General features: G+C 42.4%; 1 protein-coding gene across 1 annotated transcript; it reads left to right on the plus strand.

Annotated features, from left to right (window-relative positions):
- Window positions 1–4,519: 4,519 nt before the first annotated feature.
- casq1b (calsequestrin 1b) lies at window positions 4,520–23,566 on the plus strand. Its single transcript, XM_062065833.1, has 11 exons — window positions 4,520–4,933; window positions 16,987–17,080; window positions 17,218–17,318; window positions 17,383–17,494; window positions 17,564–17,637; window positions 17,725–17,855; window positions 19,203–19,248; window positions 19,321–19,375; window positions 19,443–19,543; window positions 19,625–19,699; window positions 22,987–23,566. The coding sequence occupies exons 1-11, from the start codon at window positions 4,700–4,702 to the stop codon at window positions 23,266–23,268; spliced, it is 1,305 nt and encodes a 434-aa protein (XP_061921817.1). The 5' UTR covers window positions 4,520–4,699; the 3' UTR covers window positions 23,269–23,566.
- Window positions 23,567–25,287: the final 1,721 nt, after the last annotated feature.

The following is a 25,287-nucleotide window of genomic DNA, read 5'->3' on the forward strand; positions in this document are numbered from 1 at the left end:
TACTATTATTGGCTGATTTCAACATTTTTGCTTTTTCTCATTGTGTTTCTTGCTGTTTTCACAATTTTTGCTGTTTTTTTTTGTTGTAATGTGCCTATAGGGCCAATGACAAACGAGTTACAGACCACAGATGGCCCCTGTGCAGCACTTTGGGCACCCCTGCTGAAGAAGCTAATTGTTAATGGCCACTACAGTCTTAGCTCTGGTCACATTTGGGAGGCCGAGTCATATGGATGTCTTACGTCAGCGCCGAAGTAGTAAAACCAGGTGTTCCTGGCAGGTTTTTCCTCTGTGATAAAACGGCAATAAACAGGAAGCCCTTGAGCTGCCGCCTTGTTTTATCATATATTAATGTCTTTGCATATGTCAATGTTTAGTTTTGTATTTACAATAAATCAACACAAAATCTGTACTTTGGAGCAATGTTCATGAAGTCTAGTATTTAGCTTGTTAGTTCCCATCACAGGCAAGCGGTCATGGTCATGGTCTTGTGGTTGAGGGAAGAGTTGTTTGATGTTGGATGGTAAACCCAGGGTGGGAGAGGCAAGGGCAAGTGTGTGTGTTCAGGTGTTAAAACCCTTGCCTGATTGCGGGTCTGTTGGCCCCTACCCGGGTGGGGTTGCCAAGTACTGATGTCATATTAATACATTTTAAAAATAATACATTTAAAAATATATATATTTTTGCGATCCACCGGTAGGGTCCCAAAGATCGACTGGTAGATCGCGATTGACGAGTTGGGGTCCCCTGCCATAAACCCTAAACTGAAAAATAAACACATTTTTGCATGAATTTGGTGGAAACCAGCTTTGTACTGTAGAAACATTGTAAGTAGGTTTTCAACTTTTTAAAGGTGACCTATTGATTGTCTTGCCTCTTGGTGAGGGTGGTCGCATTTTTCCCTGCTCCTCCTCCTTCCCGCTTGCTTTCTTGTGTCTTTGTCTTTGTCTGAACTTTTTGAAGCCTCTTTTCTTGAGCTGTCCTCAAATCTAAACATCAAAATGAATTTGATCAACTGGACTCTCGACGCAAGTGACACAGTCTTTTCGACAAGGAAAAGAGGTTCGGGGGAGCCTGGCTGCCCTGATGGAACTATTGCTGCAGGGTACGTAAGAGATTCCTGGAATACTTGGAGAATCATGTGCCTCTCAGTCCTTTCCATCGAGGACGTGGAAGACATCTACCTATTTGGAGCTGTGATCGCAGGGCATTTGCTGATCGGGCTGGGCATTGCTCTGGTGTATCGTCAAATTCGGAAGACGATGGCAGCCACTCAAGGGGCCAACAGGCTGTTCAACGCAATGGAAGGATTGGGTCGTGCTGTGGGATCACAGACTGGAGCGATTGCTGATTTGAATCGCAAGGTGGATTCCATCTTGATGAAGTTAGAGAAAGAATAAATTGGAATTGTCAGAGCCAGCATACAGAGCAGGAATATCATTGTTTTGACTGCTCGAAGAAAAAACAACATCTTAATCTACGATTTGACTCCCTCGAATGGCCTTGAGGAACAGGCTGTTTGAAAACACTCCCCTGAGGACTCCTCAAAGATGGACGCTTTTGACCTTCCCTTTTTTTTTCAAAAGCACCTGAGTCAGACTCTTGAACTCTTGAACTCTTGGGGCCGGCCTCGGCCCATAAAGACAATTCCAACATCTCACCCAAGTTAATTGGGCATACATGCACGCACACACCCCTCCCCAAATCAACGCCTTCACCACTGCTTAATTCCTCCGGGGTTGTGGGGGCTGAGTAGCGCTCAACAGCAGCTGCCGGCCTCCAAGGTCCTGTTGGATGACTCTGTTGTGAGTTGTTGTGATTACATGTACCATGTTTATGTGTGCCATGCTATGTGAGGTTTTTTTCCTCGGACTCAGTCTGGACCATTCCTGAGGGTCCAGCCTCAGACTGATATTTTTTTTACTCTTCCCCCCTTCCCCAATGTCACCTTTTTCCCACCTTTTTAAGGAGCGCCCTAAGTGGCTGATCCGTTGGCGGTCCCGTCTTGTCTCCCTGTAACGTATGTCTGCTCTTAGCGGGATTGTGCCGAAAATGTAATTTCAGTTCTTATGTGTCTTGTACATGTTAAGAATGGACAAATAAAGCGCTCTGCTCTCTGCTCTCTATAACAATTTTAATTTACATTAACACACTTCTTTGTGGGTTAGATGATATCAACTAGGTATGATTTGGTGTAAAATTTGCATGACTTTTTCTCTGAAGTCACATTTAGAACCTTGTTCTGAGCAGTGATGGGCAAGCTACTTGAAAAATGTTATAAGCTAAGCTACAAGTTACTCTTGATTAAATGTAAGCTACAAGGGAAGCTATCCCCAGATAATTGTAGCAAACTACACTACAAGCTACACGGCAAAAGTAGCTTGGTACATTAACGGTACATTATTTAAATATTAGGGCTGTCAAAGTTAACGCGATAATAACGCGTTAACTATAAACAGCACTAATTTAACCCATCATAATATTCATATTAAAGTTTTATTAATATTATGATTATTATTAGTGCATCTCCTGGGGTCTCAGCCTCCCCTGTTCATAAAACCTTGTGACGCCTATGGAATATCGAACTACTCGACTGTCGATTCTGTCAGGCATTTCTAATTTGTTTAAAGTAACCTTCTTATTGAACTTTGACGGGAAAATGTATTTTATTTTAATATAAATTTGGTGCACACCTTATTTACAAAGGCTGACGTTGATAGCGGGCACAGGGGTTAGTGCATGTGCCTCACAATACGAAGGTCCTGAGCAGTCCTGGGTTCAATCCCGGGCTCGGGATCTTTCTGTGTGAAGTTTGCATGTTCTCCCCGTGACTGCGTGGGTTCTCTCCGGGTACTCAGGCTTCCTCCCACCGCCAAAGACATGCACCTGGGGATAGGTTGATTGGCAACACTAAATTGGCCCTAGTGTGTGAATGTGAATGTGAGTGTGAATGTTGTCTGTCTATCTGTGTTGGCATTGCGTTGAGATGGCGACTTGTCCAGGGTGTACCCCGCCTTCCGCCCGAATGCAGCTGAGATAGGCTCCAGCACCCCCCGCGACCCCAAAAAGGGACAAGCGGTAGAAAATGGATGGATGGATGGACGTTGATAGCAAGAGGAGCAGTGGATGTTAGTCTGTGCAACTGCCATAGGAGGGCGCTGTTTACCTCAGTGGTGCATTATTGGGGTAAGGAGATATATAAAGGTTATTTTGACCATTATTCTACAATATAAATAAATGATAGATCCAACACCTTCAAAAGGAAACATTACATTATCATATTTAAAGATAGACGGATACATATATTTTCTATTTTCTTTAATTATTTATCAGAATCAGAATCAGAATCAGAATCAGAAAAAAACATATTCAGTCTAAGCCTGGGCCCCTGGAGAGGGGGTCCAGACTGAGGCCAAGAAAAAAAACCTCATAGCCATAGCACACACAAACATGTGTATAAGAGGGAAACATCAACGAACACAAATGACATTAAAGACATTAAAAGAGCAGAGCTGAGTCAACCAGCTGCCACTCCAGCAGTGCCACTTCTATATACAGTCACAAAAGTAAAACAACAACAACAACAAAAAACACAACAAAAAAAATCAACAACAACAACAACCGAGACAAAGAAATAGTCAATTTCCACAAAATAAACAAATTGGTGCACGATTTTCATTTGAAAAACTTTTGTTACAAACGGCAAGTCCCTAATTTAAGGGATAATGCATTTATGTCGACACTTTTCAGTAGAAAGATGACATTATTCTATTGCATTAAAAAACTAAATGAAATAAAAAAAACTATATATTGCAGTTTGTATTTGTATGTTTTGTTAATATCTCCAAAAAGGAAGTTTTCAGTTTAAACAAAAATACAAAAATATATGCAAGATTTCCATTTTTGTTTAAATACGCTTTGTTACTCTTGCAGAAAGCTTTTCTTAATTTCAAGAATAATGCACAGCAGATGCAAAATGTGATCCAAATCCATACTATAGTTGCAATGTACATTACAAAGCTGGTATTGGAGGTGGACATTGTGCTGCGTGTGGGAAACTAAAACGATTACCGTACTCTCACTGTTATTTTACAGACTGAATAAATAAGTAATCCATTTTCACAAATGGAACATTTGTCCAGGTGTTGTTGGTATTTTGCAAAAAAGTATGTAAAAAAATAAAATTTGATCCAAATCCAAACTCTTAGTCATGACTATTTGTACACAAGCTGTAGCGGAGGCGGCCATCATGCTGGGTGTCCAGTGTGCGCTTACCCCGAAGACGCCATCTTCTCCACACTGTTTTTATTTTTAGCGGCCAAACTTAATATGGGAATGGCATTTCGGTGGCTCTTCTTTCCTTCGCTCCAAGACAGAACGTTGCCCCTTGGCACTCGCAACAGGTGGCTGCCTGACATAAACCCCGCCCACTCACACCCTTCTAATTGTGACATTTTTGGCAGCCCCTCGAGTTTGACTCTCTCTTACAGGAGGGCCCCGCCTCGTTGGTGAAGGCCGGTGGCGTCAGCAAATCCACGTGGAGCTTGGTTTTTAAAAGAAGCGTGTGGCTGTCAAACCTGCTCTTCTCTCCGCCGCGGGGACAGGAAGCAGACTTTGATTTTTGGGACCATTACCCCCCCGCCCCGGACTCCGGACCTCCCCACAGTCGTAGTCGAGAGGTACAGAGAGGAGGTGGACGATGAAGTGGGGCTGGCCGATATTGGGGGTCCTCCTCTCCATGGCGGCCCTGTCCTGGGGGAATGGCCTGCAGGTCCCCGAGTATGACGGCAAGGACCGCGTGCACGCCCTCAGCGCCAAGAACTACAAGTCCATCATGAAGAAGTATGACGTGATGGTCATCTACTACCACAAGCATGTGGACGGAAACCGCAGTGCCATGAAGCAGTTCCAGATCGAGGAGCTGGCGCTGGAGGTGGGTCGTTGGGAGGAGGGGGGTCTGGATCCACTTGAGGATTCCTGGATGGGTTTGGATGGAGGATTGAGTTGTGGCGCAGCATCCTCCAAGGGGAGGTCGGCTGACTTACATTCACTTGCAGTCATTCCAAAAAGTCCGTCTCAAACAAAAATCCTATGCAGGCACAAAAGTGTGCAAAAATATACAAGACGCCTCTCAACTTTGACCTTTAGACGGCCACCCTCATCAATCAGCACGCTCTGCATGGCTCAGATTGCACTGACACATGTTGCTATGGTGCCCGCTGTTTTGCCCCACCCACATTTCGGGGTCTTCAACGTTTATGTATGAATACGGTATGTTTATGAGACATTTGTGGTCAAATTGAAGTGGGAATATCAAATAATAGCCACAAAAAAATTCTCAACAACCCCGCAGTACCTTCGCGGACCCCTAGAGCAGTGTTTTTCAACCACTGAGATATGGTCTGTGGGAAATGATGCAACTTCACCTAATTGGTCCCAAACATTTTTTTTGCAAATCAATAATTACAATCTGCAAATAATGTGCTGTTGTCAAGTGTCTGACCTGTATAGCGCTCGGCAGAGTAACCATGTAATACTCCATATCAGTAGGTGGCAGCAGGTAGTTCATTGCTTTGTAGAAGCCCAATATGCATAGCACAGCGGGAGACGGCGTGCAGGTAAAAAGTTATATAACGCTTAAACTAAAAATGAACAAAAGGGAAAGGAAAAGGCAATGAAGCATAGGAATGGCTATGCAAAACGAAAGTAAAACTGAACTGGCTACAAAGTAAACAAAAACAGAATGCTGGACGACAGCAAAGACTTACAGCGTGTGGCGCAGAGACAGCGTCCACAAAGTACATCCGTACATGACATGACAATCAACAATGTCCACACAAAGAAGGAAAGCGTCCGCACAACTGAAATAGTCTTGTTTGCCATTAGAAAGCAGGTCAGGCAATTGCGCTCAAAGGAAGGTGTGAAGTTGCTACAGGAAAACACCAACAAAACAGGAAAAGCCACCAAAATAACAGCACAAGACAGGAACTAAAGCACTACACACAGGAATACAACAACAAACTCAAAATAAGGCACGACAACCTGGTGGAGTTTCATTTTTTAACGTTTTTTTTTTAAAATGTGCCTCAAAAAAGGTTGAAAAACACTGCCCTAGAGGTCACGGACCCCTGTTGAAGACCCCTGATTTAGTGCTGCTAGGCTGTGGGCTAACCTGGTTATTCGTTAAACCAAATGCTTGAGGTCAAACACAATATGGCTTTGTCGGTACTTCTGCTTTTTTGTCTCCCTTTGGCGCTCCGGAGAAAAGTCTGAGCCTGTTGCCATGGTAACCCGACCACATGCATGGCAACAACAGATTTCACGCTGGTAATTCTGTGCTTGGTTATGATGACGATGACATCACAGAACTACAGAAACTAATAAATAGTGAAATATAGAAAAGGAAAAAAAAAAGGAGATAACAGAAAAAAAACCCTGCATTGTGTGCTAACGAGCGCAAGCGAACAAGACAGGTGTGATGTTTGGAAGCCACGCTCCCAGTTTCTGATGTCATCAGCACCTAAGTTGGTCAGTGTGAACATGCTTGATGATGTGTCATAGATGATGTAATGGTTCTGCATCTTTATTTAGCCTCCTGTAGCGCGTGCACACACACACACACACACACACACACACACACACACACACACACACACACACACACACACACACACACACACACACACACACACACACACACACACACACACACACACACACACACACACACACACAATGTTACACCAGAAGGTTCTAGCACCTGATGAAGATGTTTTAGTTTGCGCTGTATCTGCTGGGGAACAGTAACCATGGCGACATCCCGTCACCCAGTTTATCCAAACCTAGCCAGAGGTGACATCATCGTTCTTCTGTGTGCAGGGTTTCGGTAGCCCGGCTGGTCACGGGATGTGCTAGCGTTCCTCGCTAAGTGAGTCATTCACAGATGGTGGTTGCATCATCTCCTATAAGACCTTGTTGTGGAGATTTAGGGCCTCTTGAAGTTTGTTGGATAGAGGTGATTGAGGCACTCCAGACAGTGTGCGTCAGCTGTTGGCCATTCTGAATGTCTTTTTTATTCACACTTCTGCTTCAATCTTTAATGAACGTCTGAACTTATGTAACAGCCAGCTGTGTGTGTTTGCAAACAGCTATTACTATTATTGTACGACTGTATCTGGCTGCAATGTTTGTGTGTGTGTGCGTGCGTGATGAGGAAAGCACCAACTCAACAATAGCAAGAGATCTACGAATATATACATTAATTATTAATACTAATTATTAATTATGTACAAACCCCGTTTCCATATGAGTTGGGAAATTGTGTTAGATGTAAATATAAACGGAATACAATGATTTGCAAATCCTTTTCAACCCATATTCAATTGAATGCACTACAAAGACAAGATATTTGATGTTCAAACTCATAAACTTTTTTTTTTTTTTTTGCAAATAATAATTAACTTAGAATTTCATGGCTGCAACACGTGCCAAAGTAGTTGGGAAAGGGCATGTTCACCCCTGTGTTACATGGCCTTTCCTTTTAACAACACTCAGTAAACGTTTGGGAACTGAGGAGACACATTTTTTAAGCTTCTCTGGTGGAATTCTTTCCCATTCTTGCTTGATGTACAGCTTAAGTTGTTCAACAGTCCGGGGGTCTCCGTTGTGGTATTTTAGGCTTCATATTGCACCACACATTTTCAATGGGAGACAGGTCTGGACTGACAGTGGCTTTCTAAAGTGTTTCTGAGCCCATGTGGTGATATCCTTTACACACTGATGTCAATTTTTGATGCAGTACCGCCTGAGGGATCCAAGGTCACGGGCATTCAATGTTATGTGCAGTGATTTCTCCAGATTCTCTGAACATATTGATGATATTACAGACCTTAGATGGTAAAATCCCTAAATTCCTTGCAATAGCTCACTGAGAAATGTTGTTCTTAAACTGTTTGACAATTTGCTCACACATTTCACGCATTTGTTCACAAAGTGGTGACCCTCGACCCATCCTTGTTTGTGAATGACTGAGCATTTCATGGAAGCTGCTTTTATACCCAATCATGGCACCCACATGTTCCCAATTAGCCTGTTCACCTGTGGGATGTTCCAAATAAGTGTTTGATGACCATTCCTCAACTTTCTCAGTCTTTCTTGCCACTTGTGCCAGCTTTTTTGAAACATGTTGCAGGTATCAAATTCCAAATGAGCTAATATTTGCAAAAACTAACAACGTTTTCCAGTTCGAACGTTAAGTATCTTGACTTTGCAGTCTATTCAATTGAATATAGATTGAAAAGGATTTGCAAATCATTGTATTTCATTTTTATTTACAATTTATACAACATGCCAACTTCACTGGTTTTGGGGTTTGTACGAAAATATACTTACATCTACAAAACATTTACATAGATGAATAAACCATATACAGTACATAGGGCCACATAGATCTGCAACTATTTCCAAAAATATACATAACTTTACAAAAATGTACATAAATTAACAAAATATATACCTAGTGCTATGTAGATCTACAAATAAATACCATACATTTATTGACAAAATTATATACGCAAATCCAGTAAATATGTAAATCTACATAAATATACAAATCGACATATACATATCTACAAATATGTACTGATTAGCAAAGTACGTACATACATTTACATGCAACTACAAATATAGACAAAATTTACAACATTTCTAGAAATATCCATGAATAAGTACAGATAGAGCATCAGTCAAAAGTTTGGAGACACATTCTTATTTAATAGCATGAAAAGGAGTCTCCAAACTTTTGAGTACAATTATGACCAAGCATTAGAGAAGATATGTGTACAGATTGTCAAAATACGTACCTGTATGCGCACAGGTTTACAAATACATATAGTAGGTTGATATTTCTCTCTAGACAGATACAAATATGTATGAAACATGCAAATATATACTAGAATGACTAAATTAATATGCACATGTTCATATTGATTATATTATCATTTATATATCGGTTTATAAATACAGTCGCCACTTATTTATCACTGGTAACTGGTTAGGGACATGGCCGTGATGAATGAATACCTATTAAGTAGGAATCAAAAATTATAATTTAGTAATAGTTTAATAATTAAACCACACAAAACTGTTTATTACCTTATGAATATGTTTTTTTTTTTTAACATAATGAGAACTCTTAACATGAAATATGGTAATGCTGCCTGAGGCTGAACCAATCAGTGGCCACAATACTGAGCACCACTTTCTGATTGGTTTGGTTTCCTCTAGTGGCCAATATTACTGCAGTATTAATATTTTTGATTTATTTAGTCATTTTTTTGGCTTGGAAATTATTACTTTAGGACAGAAATGTAGTAGAATATACTAAAAAAACAACAACAACAAAGCAGAATCCATGATGCATTGAAGCCACAATCTTTGAAGTTTGACGTGGCAAGGGACGACTATATCTATGAACATCTATCCATCCATCCATTTTCTACCACTTGTCCCTTGTGAGGTTGCGGGGGGTGCTGGAGCCTACCTCAGCTGCTTTCGGGTGGGAGGCGGGGTACACCCTGGACAAGTCGCTACCTCATCGCAGGGTCAACACAGATAGACAGACAACATTCACATTCACATTCACACACCAGGGTCAATTTAGTGTTGCCAATCAACATATAGCTAAAAATGTGTACATAGATGAACAAAATACAAATATACAAAAAAGTGCATATCTGTCCCTACATTTCCTATATTGCTTGTCCTTATAGGGTTACGCAGGAGTCAGGTGGAACCTCTCACAGCTGACTTTTGGTGAGACATTGCCAGCAAATCGCAGGGCAAATAAGTAGACACATCTACAAAAATATACCTTTCGTTTAGAAAATGTCTACATTAGTGAACCAAACGTATACAGTACATAAGACCACAAAAAAGTAAATTTGTTGACAAAAATATACATACTTCTACAAAATACTGTATGTACAAAGACAATGTAAAAAACACATTAAAAAAAGTGTCTCCAAACTTTTGACTACAAATATGACCAAATATTGGACAAGTCATGTGTATATTGACAAAATATCTGCATGCACGCTGCAGGTTTACAAATATATAGGTTGATATTTTGTTTCTACACAGATTCAAATATGTACAATATATTTAAACATACAGTAAAATTAATCCTTTATCTATTATTGACAATAAATATGTGCATGATTACATCGAGTTACAAATAGGTCCATATATCTACAAGTATGTACACAAATTTAAAAAATATGTACGTGAGTCTACAAATATCTCCTTTAGTCTACGCAGATTCTCAAATATCTACATATACAGTGGTATCTCAGTTTTCATACACCTCTGTTTTAGTATCTTTGGTGACTCTGTGTCAAAAAAGTAGCCCACCATAGAGCCAAATAATATTGTAGCATAAAGTTAAAGTCCAATCAAAGGCAACAAGATTCTTAGAGTGCATGTTTCCAGAGTGTCACTGAACACACCACACTGTCTGGCCAAACAATTAAGGCTCAATATTAAGCTCAAAGTATGGACATGATGTTTTATTCATTTAAATTGTCATTTATATGTATTTTAAAATGTTTTCTTTGTGTAAAACTTTGATTATTCCCACACAGATTATTTAAAATATTTGTGTGTCTGGAGTAAATAAATTTAACATACACTGTATTCCGGCTTCCTCCCACCGCCAAAAACATGCACCTGGGGATAGGTTAATTGGCAACACTAAATTGGCCCTAGTGTGTGAATGTGAGTGTGAATGTTGTCTGTCTATCTGTGTTGGCCCTGCGATGAGATGGCGACTTGTCCAGGGTGTACCCCGCCTTCCGCCTGATTGTAGCTGAGATAGGCTCCAGCACCCCCGCGACCCCGAACGGGACAAGCGGTAGGAAATGGATGGATGGATGTTTCCCATTGAAAAAAAAGGTTTTAGTTTTAATTCAATTTATTTATTTAACGATTAGAAAACAAATCACAGGTAGCGGCACTGGATCGACAAAATAAGTACATTGGTCTTTTCAATAGATATACAAATGAGTACAAATGCTCTACCATTCAGAAATCTGGAGACCCATTCTCATATAATTACATCAGAAAGTGTCTCCAAATATTTGCATCACTGAATCACATATGTAAATAAATCTACAAGAATATATATAGTCTACTTAAGGGTGGGCAAACTAGTGTTTATTACCTTATAAATATGTTTTTTAACATAATGAGAACCCTCTTGACATGAAATATGGTAATGCTGTCTGAGGCTGAGCCAATCAGTTGCCACAATACTGAGCACCATTCTCTAACTGGTTTGGCTTCCTCTAGTGGCCAGTATTATTGTAGTAGTAATATTTTTAGTTTATTTAGTCTTCTTTTTTTTTTTTGCTTGTTTAATCTGGCCTGCCGAATATTAAAACAGAATTGAGCAAAGATCTGTTTTGAGAATTGTCACAAACAACTGATACTAGACTTCGACGCACTGGCAAAAAAAGGGTGACCAACAACACTGCTGCCCCTAAAAGAGAATGTAAGTGTTTACCCTTTAATTCCATTTTTATGTTTCTTCGATGTTCTGATATGATATTGTCAAAAATAGATATATTATGATTAAAATCGCCCATGTTTGAGAAGCCTACTCTTAGTTCAAACACATATGATATGCTTTGAAATGCATGATGTGCTTGTCTGGCCGGTCTGTCAAATTTTAAAAGCCAATGTGGCCCCTGTGTTGTGTTACTAAGGGGAGGTGATGGCAAACATACACCAGGGGGGGGGGACAATGATTTATTATATATATTATATATATATATATATATATATATATATATATATATATATATATATATATATATATATATATATATATATATATATATATATATATATATATATATATATATATATATATATATATAAAATAATCAAACTATACAAATAAACAATAGAGTGGAGTGTGAACTAGATCCAAAAGTGTATGTGGTGTAAGGCTATGTGTGTAGTTAGCTGAAGTGTGTGTTACCAAAGTGTTGAACGAGAGATGAGGAAGTCCATGGGGCAGGCAGGTGATCAGGGGCGAGAGAGAAGCGTCAGAGAAGAACGTGTCCAAGCGGGAGGTCAAGAATCCAAAATGCAGTCCGGGGGAGCAAGGGGAACAACAAGGGATCACAGGGGAACACGGGAAGCGACAGGTACGGAAGACTATACTCCGGCGCCGCCTGGCAGGTTATGCGAGCTTATGAAGGCAGGTCCTTCATTACGTGCAGGTGTGCTGATAGCCGGTGATCGTTTGCAGCTGGCGGCTGCCGCGGGGCGGAGACGCGCACTGCACGCTCCTGGATGTGCGCACCTGTGGGCGTGTCCCGAGGTGCGCTCACTGGAGCGCACAGACGGATGAGAGGCGTTGGCAGGAGCCTGAGTCGTAACAGTACCCCCCTCCTTATGGACAGCTTCCAGATGTCCTACTGGTCGTACCACAAACAAAAACACAAAAGTCAAGGGTGGGCGGAGGGGGTGAACTGGTGGTGGGTCGCCGGCCCAAATGTCCCCGAATCCACCGGGGATGGGTCTGGTGGCGGCGGCGAGTAGAATGCCGCTGAGGCCGGCGAGTTGGGCGACCAAGGTACGGCCACCATCTTGGCCGTCGGAAAGGCAGACACGAGTGACGCCATGGTGCGTCTCGCCGGAAACGAGGAGGCGACGTCTGAGGCGAAGAGGATGAAGTCAGCGGCGTGGAAGCGGCGGACGTCTTCGGCGGCGTGGAAGCAGCGGACGTCATCGGCGGCGTGGAAGCAGCGGACGTCATCGGCGGCGTGGAAGCAGCGGGCGTCATCGGCGGCGTGGAAGCAGCGGGCGTCATCGGCGGCGTGGAAGCAGCGGACGTCATCGGCGATGCAGGCGTGGAAGCAGCGGACGTAGGCGGTGCCGGAGACGAGGAGGACGGCTGAGGATCAGGCCGAGGCGCAGAGGTCGGCGCTGCCGGCCGAGGCGCAGAGGTCGGCGCTGCAGGCCGAGGCGCAGAGGTCGGCGCTGCAGGCCGAGGTGCAGAGGTTGGCGCCGCTGGCCGAGGTGCAGAGGTCGGCGCCGCTGGCCGAGGTGCAGAGGTCGAGGCCAGCCTGGGAGCTGGAGGAGACGTGGGGGTCAGCCTGGTAGCTGGTGGAGATGCAGGGGTTATCCTGAGGACTGGTGCTAGCTCGGAGGCTATCCTGGGGACTGGTGCTAGCTCGGGAGCTAGTGCTAGCTCGGAGGCTAGCCGAGGGGCTGGTGCTAGCTCTGAGGCTAGTCGAGGGGCTGGGGCTAGCTCGGAGACTAGTCGAGGGGCTGGAGCTAGCTCGGAGACTAGTCGAGGGGCTGGAGCTAGCTCGGAGACTAGTCGAGGGGCTGGAGCTAGCTCGGGGCTAGCCGAGGGACTGGTGCTAGCTCAGGGGCTAGCCGAGGGACTGGTGCTAGCTCAGGGTCTAGCCGAGGGACTGGTGCTAGCTCGGGCGCTAGCTCGGAGACAAGTGCTAGCTCGGACGTTAGCTCGGGGACAAGTGCTGGTAGCGTGGTTGGTGGGTGCGGCCAGGCAAACTGAAAGATCGATGGTAGCGGTCTTGCTGGCCGCAGCTGAGCTACCTCACCAGCACGGCTGTCGGTACCATTCCCCCCCTCCAAAGGCGGCTTCATATCGCTACTGAACATGCCTTTCCATGACAGCTTGGCAGGACAAGACAAAACCTCCGGTTTGAAGTGAAAAAAAGAAAAAGCCATGGTGAATGGGGCAAAAATAGGAGAGAAAAAAAAATAAATCACTGGGGGCGGGGCTAAAGTCACTGGGGGCGGGGCTAAGGAACTGTGCTGTCAGGTCCCTAATCAATTGGCCGGAGTATACTGTTGTGTTACTAAGGGGAGGTGACGGCAAACATACACCAGGGGGCAGTGTGAACAATGATTTATTATATATATTAAATATATATATATATATATATATATATATATATATATATATATATATATATATATATATATATATATATATATATATATATATATATATATATATATATATATATATATATATAAATCAAACTATACAAATAAACAATAGAGTGGAGTGTGAACTAGATCCAAAAGTGTAAGTGGTGTAAGGCTATGTGTGTAGTTAGCTGAAGTGTGTGTTACCAAAGTGTTGAACGAGAGATGAGGAAGTCCATGGGGCAGGCAGGTGATCAGGGGCGAGAGAGAAGCGTCAGAGAAGAACGTGTCCAAGCGGGAGGTCAAGAATCCAAAAGGCAGTCCGGGGGAGTAAGGGGAACAACAAGGGATCACAGGGGAACACGGGAAGCGACAGGTACGGAAGACTATACTCCGGCGCCGCCTGGCAGGTTATGCGAGCTTATGAAGGCAGGTCCTTCATTACGTGCAGGTGTGCTGATAGCCGGTGATCGTTTGCAGCTGGCGGCTGCCGCGGGGCGGAGACGCGCACTGCACGCTCCTGGATGTGCGCGCCCGTGGGCGTGTCCCGAGGTGTGCTCACTGGAGCGCACAGACGGATGAGAGGCGTTGGCAGGAGCCTGAGCCGTAACACTCTGAGCCAAAAGGTTTGCCCACACCTGGTATACATAGATCTACAAGTAAGGATAAACAGCAGTGGCTGGACGTGCGTTTCCCACCTAGGCCTTCAGTGATATCCGACTTCAATGATTACCTCTCAAAATACCATAATTGATGTCACCACATGACCATTGCTGGAGAAATACTATACAGGAACACATTTACACCCTACTGTGGATTGAACCTCCTCAACAGTGTACAAAACAGGTTATTTTCTGGCGCATATTAAAATCTATGAAAACACATCAGCAATTAAAACACATCTTATGTGGTACTGTCAAAATTAAAAATGCAAAAAACATATTAAAAGTGAAAAAATGAAATATTTTCAACTCACTATTCGACGCCGTATAAGCCAGTGGTACCCCTCGTCGTCGGCTGATTCGAGTGGAAATGGCGAGCATTTCCCCATTTGATCGCCAGAACAGCTGAGCTAGCTTCCAGGGTGTAGTTTCTCTTTAAATATCCTTCTTGAAAACGGCCTTGCAAATATATATCTGCCACCTAATCAATGTTTTGTTCTCCTTCACTGCTATCCCGGTCTGGCTACGCCGCAACACTTCCTGCTTCCTGCTAAATTGAGACGTGTGAATGGATACTCACTTTGGAATGACAAGTGAGTATCCAATCACAGTATCGTTAACATCAGGCTACTTGGGGAGGCTACTGTCAACAACTAGTGATCTGATTGGCTATCGCAACTGTCTCTCAACTCTGTGTTCTCAAATTCATCCGTTAACGGTCCCGATGAGTATCCAATTACAGGACGCGTAAATGTCACGTTCAACGAGAGGCAATCTAGAAGGCCTTACTGACAACAACGCGTGATCTGATTGGCTATCACAACTGTTTATCACCTGTATGTCCTCGTTCACTTACTGTGCACAGACGCCTGCATTGTTGATTCTGAAGGCCTCGGGCAGATTTGGTACAGCATGGCAACATAAGCTAGCTGAATTCTGATTGGATACAAACTAAAACTAAAAACAACAGCACTGTAACAAGTATAATATGACATGAAGATAATATGAATACTTTTAGATATTTAGGGAAAGTAAATTAAAAAATTATTGTATCTTTAATTATGATCATGATTTCTGGTAATGTTAGGCCAGCAGAGAAGGCCTTGCTGGCCCTGACGGTACACCAGTGAAAAACAGTATATCTTCAAAAGTAGTACATATTGTGCAATAGGTCAAGGTAGCTCTACAAATGTGTACATACGAAGTACCAGTCAAAAGTTTGGAGACACATTATCCTCTAAACTTTTGACTGATATCTGTAGATCTACAAATATGTACAAAAATGCACATACTGTAGGTCCATAAAAAAATCCACATAAAGCCTATTTAACTTTCAAATGTGTGCAACAAAATGCACATAGGGTGCAAAACACCCTGAGTCAATTGCGGCGGCGTTGCTGAGTCCACTCGTCATGTGTCACCTGATAAGGAAGCGCTGACCCTTGTCCCGATGGAGACATGCGGGACAAGACGTGTCAATCACAGTCTGGACATGATAAATGTGAGCGCCTTGCGCGTCAGATGCTTGCTGCCCCACCCACTTCTATATGTCATGCAACTACGACATCTTTTTTTGCTCCTCCACGCGATTTTCTTCAAAGCCTTAAATAGCTGGCGGACGCACCCTCACCTCTCCTTTAAATACTCCCCCTGTTACAAATATGGCCGTGCTTTGGTGGCGGGGGATCGTTCATCAATAACAACTGTAAAGTTAAAGTTGGCACCTCTTTAGTCTATGGCACTCCCAAGGTCTCCTCTTCTTCAATCTGCAAGCTTTGTTCATCTAAGGAAGCTTTTAGTGGATAACAGTGAGACAAATTCAAGCCACAGCAGCTTCAATTTCATTCTGTTGGACCTTTTAGGAGCACAGCCAACTGCCGTTTATTCAATAAAGCAGCTGCAATCATCACTTGTCATCCATGCAAAGATCACATTCAGGATGGGGTTAATGGTATTGGCCACCATGGAGAACTACAGAAAAAATCTCAGTGTTTGACACTAAAATTCTTTCACAGGAGTTCTCTCTGCATAAACACTTTTTTGCATCCCCTTTTAAATCAACGGGTGCACCTGTCGCAGCGCCTCCACAAGTTCGGCCCCCTCTTGTTCTTGTGGCTGGCCTGCTGTCCTCGCTCCTCACGAGGGGGAGGTCAGAAAGCAGCGGGCTGGCGTGGGCGGTTGTCAATTGTTGGCTCTGGTTTCGCTCCGATTTAGAAAGTGCAAGGCAGCAGTCCAAAGCTTTTGCTTTTAAGGCCTTCAGGCAGACAAGAATACCCCGCTGAGGTGAATTTGACTGGAAATTGGTGCTAAGACATATCTGAATCTAAATTCAACCCTTTGTGTGTTTGTGCAGCTTGCAGCCCAGGTTCTGGAAGATCTGGACGATGAAGACATTGGATTTGGCCTGGTGGATGAAAAAGAGGATGCTGCAGTGGCCAAGAAACTTGGTTGGCTTCTCTCTCAATAATTGAGTTAGCAAACAAAGGGAAAATAATGCAATTTGAAATCCAAAGATTTAATGCCGCCCTCAAGTGTTGATCCGGGGTACTGCTTGACTACAACTACCTGTGTGTGCTCTCACCAGGCCTGGATGAGGTGGAGAGCCTCTACATCTTTGCGGACAACGAGATCATCGAGTATGACGGCGAGCTGGCGGCCGACACTATGGTGGAGTTCCTCTATGACGTAAGCTTGCTTCAAAGATGGGTGGATGGGCCAAAATATGTAGTATCCTGATTGTACTCTTCAGGTGATCGAAGACCCTGTGGAGATCATCGACAACGAGCGGGAGCTGAAGGGCTTCCACAACTTGGACGAGGTCATCAAGCTGGTGGGCTACTTCAAGAGCGAGAAATCCCCTCGTAGGTTGATCATTGAAAGAACGCATGAGCGTGTGATCCCATCACTCTTGGTCTTCTTTTCCTTGGCAGATTTCATCGAGTTCGACGACGCTGCCGAGGAGTTCCACCCCTTTGTCAAATTTTTTGCCACCTTTGACTCCAAGGTTTGTTCAAGGACTAAGTGTGGTTCGTCTGCTTGAGGTATGAAGAGTATAAAAGGTCAAAAAGGTTCATTCTTTTTTTCGCTGTAGATCGGCAAGAAACTCAAGCTGAAGATGAATGAAGTGGACTTCTATGAGCCCTTCATGGAGGAGTCTGTCACTATTCCGGGGAAGCCCTACACAGAGGCCGAGCTGGTCGAGTACATCGAGCAGCACGACAGGTGAAAATTTAAACTCTACTCCTCTGGACAATGTATGCCCTCTAATGCACAAGTGTCAGACTCAAAGACCAGGGCTCAGATCTGGCCCGTGACATCATTGTTTTGTGGCTAGTGAAAGCCTGGAAATAATGTGCATCAGTGAAACACTTTGCAATCAATTTCACATCTTCTAAACTTTATAATCATCAAATATTCCAAACCTTTTTTTGTGTAAAAAATGAATATCTAAATTCAGAATGATTCACGATACAACTTTTTCACTTTCAATTTGATACAGATATTGGAGCCATAAGTATTAGCCGATACTAACATTAATTCGATACGATAGTAGCATAAGTCATAGTACATATTTTTAAATTTGTTACATCTTGTATAATGTTGAAAACAAAGGCTTAATCAAGTGAAATTAGTCAAACACATAGAACAACGGTAGTTATGAAAAACACTGACCTACTTATTAGGGGTTGCTCAAAAAATATCGATTCACACCCAAATCGCAATTTTATTTGTTTAGATTCTAAATTGATTTAAAAACTATGATTGATATTATCATTATTAATCTGTGGATTTTCTTATTTTTTTGGTTTTCCTTTTTCATTTTAGTATTGTATTTAATAAGTGTTTTACTGGTATTTGAATGTCTTCTGAACTGGGGGTGGGTGGCGCTGGAACCCATCCCAGTAATATGCAACTATAATTATCTGATATTTTTTATATTGACAAATTATGTTCAGTATGTAGGCAGCACGGTGAAACAGGGGTTAGTGCATGTGCCTCACAATACGAAGGTCCTGGGTTCGATCCTGCGCTCGGGATCTTTCTGTGTGGAGTTTGCATGTTCTCCCCGTGACTGCGTGGGTTCTCCGGCTTCCTCCCACTTCCAAAGACATGCACCTGGGGATAGGTTGACTGGCAACACTAAATTGGCCCTCGTGTGTGAATGTGAGTCTGAATGTTGTCTACATGTGTTGGACCTGCGATGAGGTGGCGACTTGTCCAGGGTGTACCCCGCCTTCCGCCCGGATGCAGCTGAGACCCCAAAATAGACAAGCGGTAGAAAATGGATGGATGGATGGATGTTCAGTATGTCTTGCTTGTGTGCTATTGTGTGCTTAGCTATTGTGTAGCTGCTAGCTCATAGTAGCCTATAGCCTACCATGTTTACATTTTTGTAAATGACTTGACTGCAATACAAGAAAAGGCCTTTATACATTTACATTCATATAGATACATTCATATATTCATATACAGTATGTTTACTGTTACAAGTGACCCCCCGAGGGTAGCCATAACTGCGATGTGGCCATAAATGAAAACAAGTCTGACACCCGTGTTCTATTGTTTCAGACCTACTCTCAGGAAGCTGGAACCTCACAGCATGTACGAGATCTGGGTAAGCACTTTTCAAAAAAATTTAATAACAAACATTTTTTTTTTCCAAACAACCTGCCTCTCTCGCCACCAGGAGGACGACATTGACGGAGAGCACATTGTGGCCTTCGCTGAGGAGGACGACCCAGGTACGTGAATCTGCTTCGTTCCCTCATATGTGAAGCTGTGACCTGTAGCCTTCACTTGTCTTTTTAGATGGTTTTGAGTTCCTTGAAATCCTAAAAGAGGTGGCACGTGAGAACACGGACAACCCCAATCTGAGCATCATCTGGATCGACCCCGACAACTTCCCCCTGGTACCAAATCTTCACTTTCGTGACTCGGTTTCCGATGTTTTATCCACTACTGCGCCATGACCCGTGTGTTGTTCTGCTCAGCTGGTTCCTTACTGGGAGAAGACCTTTCGCATAAACCTCTCATCCCCTCAAATCGGCGTGGTGGACGTGGAAGACGTAAGTCTCCTGTCGTGTTTACCGTAATGTCTGGTGTTTTCTTCCATGCTTTGAGCCCTGCGCTTTATGCAATGCTGATGATTTATGAATTTTTCCGGATTCACAAGTTGGACATGTCAGCAATAAATTTAGCCTCATCACATCAGACAAATGAAATTCCATCCATCCATTTTCTACCACTTATCCCTAATTAATCACATTAAATCAAACACACTCACACAATCATTCAGTCAGCCATATAGCGCATTATGGACTCATCCTCATCATGGAGAAGAAAAGTTGAAATGCACAAGACGCAGCCCCAAAGCCCAAGAAGATCGACCCAGCAATCAAAAAAGGAAAACGCTGTCGCATGGGACGGAAATCCACCACCACTAATGGGCCTTAAATGCTAGACTGCCGCACGCCGAAGAAGACGACTTCATGAGCAAGACAAGGACGAAGATTGTGCTCCAGTAGGCTACTCTATGCCGGTAACAGGCACTGCCTTGTGAATGAACACAAGCACCTGTGTACAGGGCCGGCTCGAGATCATTTGATGCTCCAGGCGAGAACGTACTTCTAACCCCCCCATCCCTAGAGAAAAATCGATATGCAGCATTACACAGTTAGTAATTATTTATTTGACACATCAAGACAAAAAAAATGAATATACGCTATTTAAATAATTTCCCTGAGAGTAAAATCATAACACCTACAATCAGGGGTGCCGAAAAGGGGGGGTAAAGGAGACGGATTCTAGGGGCCCATGATGGAGGGGGCCCAGTAAGGCCCCTAATCATTAGGGGCCTCTCTGGGCCATTATTATTATTATTATTAGCCTTTATTTAACCAGGTAAAATCCCATTGAGATCAAAGATCTCTTTTCCAAGGGAGACCTGGCCAAGAGGGCAGCAGCAAGGTTACATTAAAAACAGTAAACAAATACATAAAACATCACATTTAGGGCCTAATGATGATGAAATTGTAATACAGAAAAAATAATGTCAACTGTGATGCTGTTCTTCTTTCAAAAATATGGTAATGATAGTCAAAAATACCATTAAAATGCATAACTGTATGTAAAATAGCATCAAAAAATGTTGCCGCTGTGTTGGGGGCCCTGTAAAGATTCTTTTCATGGGGCCCAAAATCCCTAGCGGCGCCCCTGCCTACAATTGTAGTGCAAATTCATGGTGGGAAAATAGGGGTAATACATGATCCACGTTGTCTTAATTGTCTCTCCATTCACTAAATGTTTGTGGAAGTAGTGGTGATGTAAACTTCCTCCATCATCTCTTTTAGGGAATGTGAAGTTTTAGTTTACCCCCTAAAGGTCCTCTGCTAAGTAATTCAGTTCAGTCAAATGGTGTGGCCAGTCAGCAATCATGTGTGCTTTATGACTGTATCCCTGCAGACTGCATTGATCTATATTGATATATAATGTATATATTGTGTTTTTTATGTTGATTTAATTTAAAAAAAAAATAAAAACAAAAAATTTTTTTTATTTTTTTTTTACATTTCGTGTTACACCAGTAAAACACGAACTGGCACACGTCACCTCTGCATGCATTGTAACTCCAAAGTACTTCTTCTAATATGATAAAAAATATTACATTAATGTTTTATTTATTCATAAATAAAACACAGACAATGGAAATAAATCATATTCCAAAAACTTAAAAACATAGATTTTTCTCCCGGCAAGGTTTGGTTGAACACAGTATCACCTCCCCCTTTTACCAACATTTCTTTATGCCTGCCGTAGCTGTAAATATTTTATGATTGCATCTATATCACCACAGTTAGCATCCATTATTTCATTTAAATAATAGCTTACATTGCAGCCAAATGAGATATAAGCCAAGCTTACATTAAATAGTTTTATACTGACTTTGTCACCCTCTGTGCATTTCTGGATTTTCTGCTTTACAGCTGTTGCATAATTACTTTCTGTTTACTTAAGAAGTTCGCCCAGTTGAGCTTATAGTTACCGGATGCAAACTACTCTCGCTGTCCCTGAATAGGAATAACAGCAACAACATCCTGTTGTTGCGGTTAGCCCATATAAGAAATGTCATGATGCTAACACTAAAAATAAATTAGCTAAGGAAAAAAAATAGACCTGCTCAGTGGCCTGGTGGTTAGAGTGACCGCCCTGTGACTGGAAGGTCGTGAGATCAAACCCCGGCCGAGTCATACCAAAGACTATAAAAATGGGACCCATTACCTCCCTGCTTGGCACTCAGCATCAAGGGTTGGAATTGAGGGTTAAATCACCAAAATGATTCCCGAGCGCGGCCACCGCTGCTGCTCACTGTTGCTCACTGCTCCCCTCACCTCCCAGGGGGTGAACATGGGGATGGGTCAAATGCAAAGGATAATTTCACCACACCTAGTGTGTGTGTGACCTTAACTTTAAATGTACATACATACTTCTGCTTTGAGCCCGTATTTCCTTCCTTCGCTTTATAGGCTGCACTGGATAATTTTGATGTCCCCCTTCTCATTGTAAAATAATATCATTCAAATAAAATTGCTCCACTAGCCTTCTTCGATGGTGACGTCCCCCTCAACCAGCAGTAGCAGCAGTATATCAGTCAGGTCCATGGTGCAGGTAGCAGCACGCCATAGGTCATAGTTTGATTGTTGTTGTGTTTTTTTGTAAAGAAAAAGTTCCAATTAAGTATACAGAGTGTGTATTATATACACATTTTTATTCATGTATTTGTATTATTATTATTATATTTTTTTATTTTAATTTTTACATTCTGCAATTCAAAGGATGGCACCCCAGGCTGCCGCCCGGTTCGCCTGTTGGCAAAGCATGTGTAAATATTTCATGTTTCAGTGAGTTCACCTTATTACGGTCTGGTGTTGGCGTTGTTGGTGTGGACCCTAAAATGCAGAGACAGCAGGCAAAGTGCAAGTAAAAGCCCTCTAATTAGGGAAAACAAAACACGGATGGTACAGCAGGCACAGGAAGCAGCAGGTTGAGGTACAAAGCAAAACAAGATCTCTGGAATGCAAAGCAGCCTGATTGCCAATCAAGGACAGGTGAGGCAGCCTGTGCTCATACTAAATAAGTGATGCCAAATGGAGGAAAATAAGAAGTAAAAACAAAAACAACAGTGCTGGACAGGAAACAAAACAAAATACAAGTAATAATGACTGTGTGAGATCATGACACACCTGCGGCTTAAAGACTTGATATTTGGGTGCGCTCTCTAGCTCGATAATTAAGGTGCATGCATAAGCTGACAGATACAGACGCCCGCTCACTACTTGCTGTTGCTTTCCGGCAGGCCGACAGCGTGTGGATGGAAATGGACGATGAAGATGATATGCCCACGGCGGACGAGTTGGAGCAGTGGGTTGAGGATGTCCTTTCGGGAAAGATCGACCCTGATGATGACGACGACGAGGAGGACGATGATAATGACGACGATGATGACGACGATGATGATGACGACGATGATGATGATGACGACGATGATGACGATGACGACGATGACGATGACGACGACGACGACGACGACGATGATGATGATGATGATGATGATGACGATGACGATGACGACGAATAAAAACCTGGCCGCTATCCTCCAGTCCAGTACGCCTGATAGTTGTAACATTTTTTTAAACACCTGATATCACTTCCTGTGCAGGATACAAATGCAGCGTCCCCGTATGGAAAAGCCGCTGAGGAGGCCCAAACTAAGTTGTCTCATCACTGAATTTAAAACACACTCCTGTTTGCCTGATAAGCTAAACTGACGTTTTTGTACCTCGTGTCACATGACCACAGGCTTTGACCGTTTTCTACCCGAGAAAAGAAAAAACTTGTAATTGTCCAAAAGGTAATACTAATAAAACTGGAGAATCTTCAGATGATCCTGTTGTTAAAACAATGTAGTCGCTGTTTCTGTGTTGTAGATGTGTGTCTGTGTGTATGTGTGAAGCACAAGTAAACAAACACACCTTTAAAAGAAAAAAACAACACATTTTTTTTATCCTTTTAAATAGGGATGTCCGATAATGGCTTTTTGCCGATATCCGATATTCCGATATTGTCCAACTCTTTAATTACCGATACCGATATCAACCGATACCGATATCAACCGATATATACAGTCGTGGAATTAACACATTATTATGTCTAATTTGGACAACCAGGTATGGTGAAGATAAGGTACTTTTAAAAAAATAAAAATAAAATAAAATAAGATAAATAAATTAAAAACATTTTCTTGAATAAAAAAGAAAGTAAAACAATATAAAAACAGTTACATAGAAACTAGTAATTAATGAAAATGAGTAACATTAACTGTTAAAGGTTAATACTATTAGTGGACCAGCAGCACGCACAATCATGTGTGCTTACGGCCTGTATCCCTGCAGACTGTATTGATATATATTGATATATAATGTAGGAACCAGAATATTAATAAAAGAAAGAAACAACCCTTTTGTGTGAATGAGGAGGGAGGTTTTTTGGGTTGGTGCATTAATTGTAAGTGTATCTTGTGTTTTTTATGTTGATTTAATTAAAAAACAAACAAAAAAAAACCCCAAAAAAACGTTACCGATAATAAAAAAACCGATACCGATAATTTCCGATATTACATTTTAACGCATTTATCGACCGATAATATCGACAGGCAGATATTATCGAACATCCCTACTTTTAAAATATGATACTGTAGTTGTGGCCAGTGTGTGTGCGCATGTGTGTTTAGAAGCACAGGCACACAAACAAATTAGAAATAAAAAAGCAACACATTTTTTGCATCCTTTTAACATTTTTATATTTTGGACTTTTGTGTCTCTTATCAAAGCTGCAACACTGCTTTTAAATCACACCAATCAATGCAAATAATACTGTAGTGTAGGTCTTTTCATGTAAAAAGGCTCAAGAGAGAAGGGACAACACAGTCTGGCATTAGCAGCTATGAGTAGAAACCTCTTAAGACAATTAAGCAGATGAGACACATGAGGCACATTTAAAATCTAGCAGTCATGAAGACTGTACAGTCATCCCTCACTACATCAGGCTTACAATAGTGCGGCTTCACCACATTAAAGAACTTTTTTAAAGCATATTCTAAATGTTTTTAGCCTAAATTACGTGTTAAATTAAGTTTTTTTTACTGTGCCGTATTTATGTTATTGTACTAATTATGTCGTGGCAATGTTTTAAAGTTAAAGTTAAAGTACCACTGATAGTCACACACACACACACTAAGTGTGGTGATATTACTCTCTGCATTTGACCCATTCCCTTGTTCCACCCCTTGGGAGGTGAGGGGAGCAGTGAGCAGCAGCGGTGGCCGCGCTCGGGAATCATTTTGGTGATTCAACCCCCAATTCCAACCCTTGATGCTGAGTGGAGGTAATGGGTCCCACTTTTATAGTCTTTGGTATGACTCGGCCGGGGTTTGAACTCACGACCTACTGATCTCAGGGCGGACACTCTAACCATAAGGCCACTGAGCAGTGAAAGTATTTTGAAAGCATTCACCAAGCCGAGTTCCATTCCCAGGTTAAGGGTTACACAACAGGCGCTATTCAATCTTCGCTGTGACAATCTTAAATTAACTTTTGGC

This window comes from Entelurus aequoreus, linkage group LG12 (genome assembly GCF_033978785.1).
Source record: "Entelurus aequoreus isolate RoL-2023_Sb linkage group LG12, RoL_Eaeq_v1.1, whole genome shotgun sequence".
NCBI lineage: Eukaryota > Metazoa > Chordata > Actinopteri > Syngnathiformes > Syngnathidae > Entelurus > Entelurus aequoreus.

Excerpts from the sequence above, each read along its gene's own strand:
- casq1b (XM_062065833.1), top strand. The coding sequence starts at position 4,700 with ATGAAGTGGGGCTGGCCGATATTGGGGGTCCTCCTCTCCATGGCGGCC. Across the intron at positions 17,319-17,382 it reads TGGTGGAGTTCCTCTATGAC|GTGATCGAAGACCCTGTGGA; the intron begins GTAAGCTTGCTT and ends TGTACTCTTCAG. Across the intron at positions 19,376-19,442 it reads CGCTGAGGAGGACGACCCAG|ATGGTTTTGAGTTCCTTGAA; the intron begins GTACGTGAATCT and ends TTGTCTTTTTAG.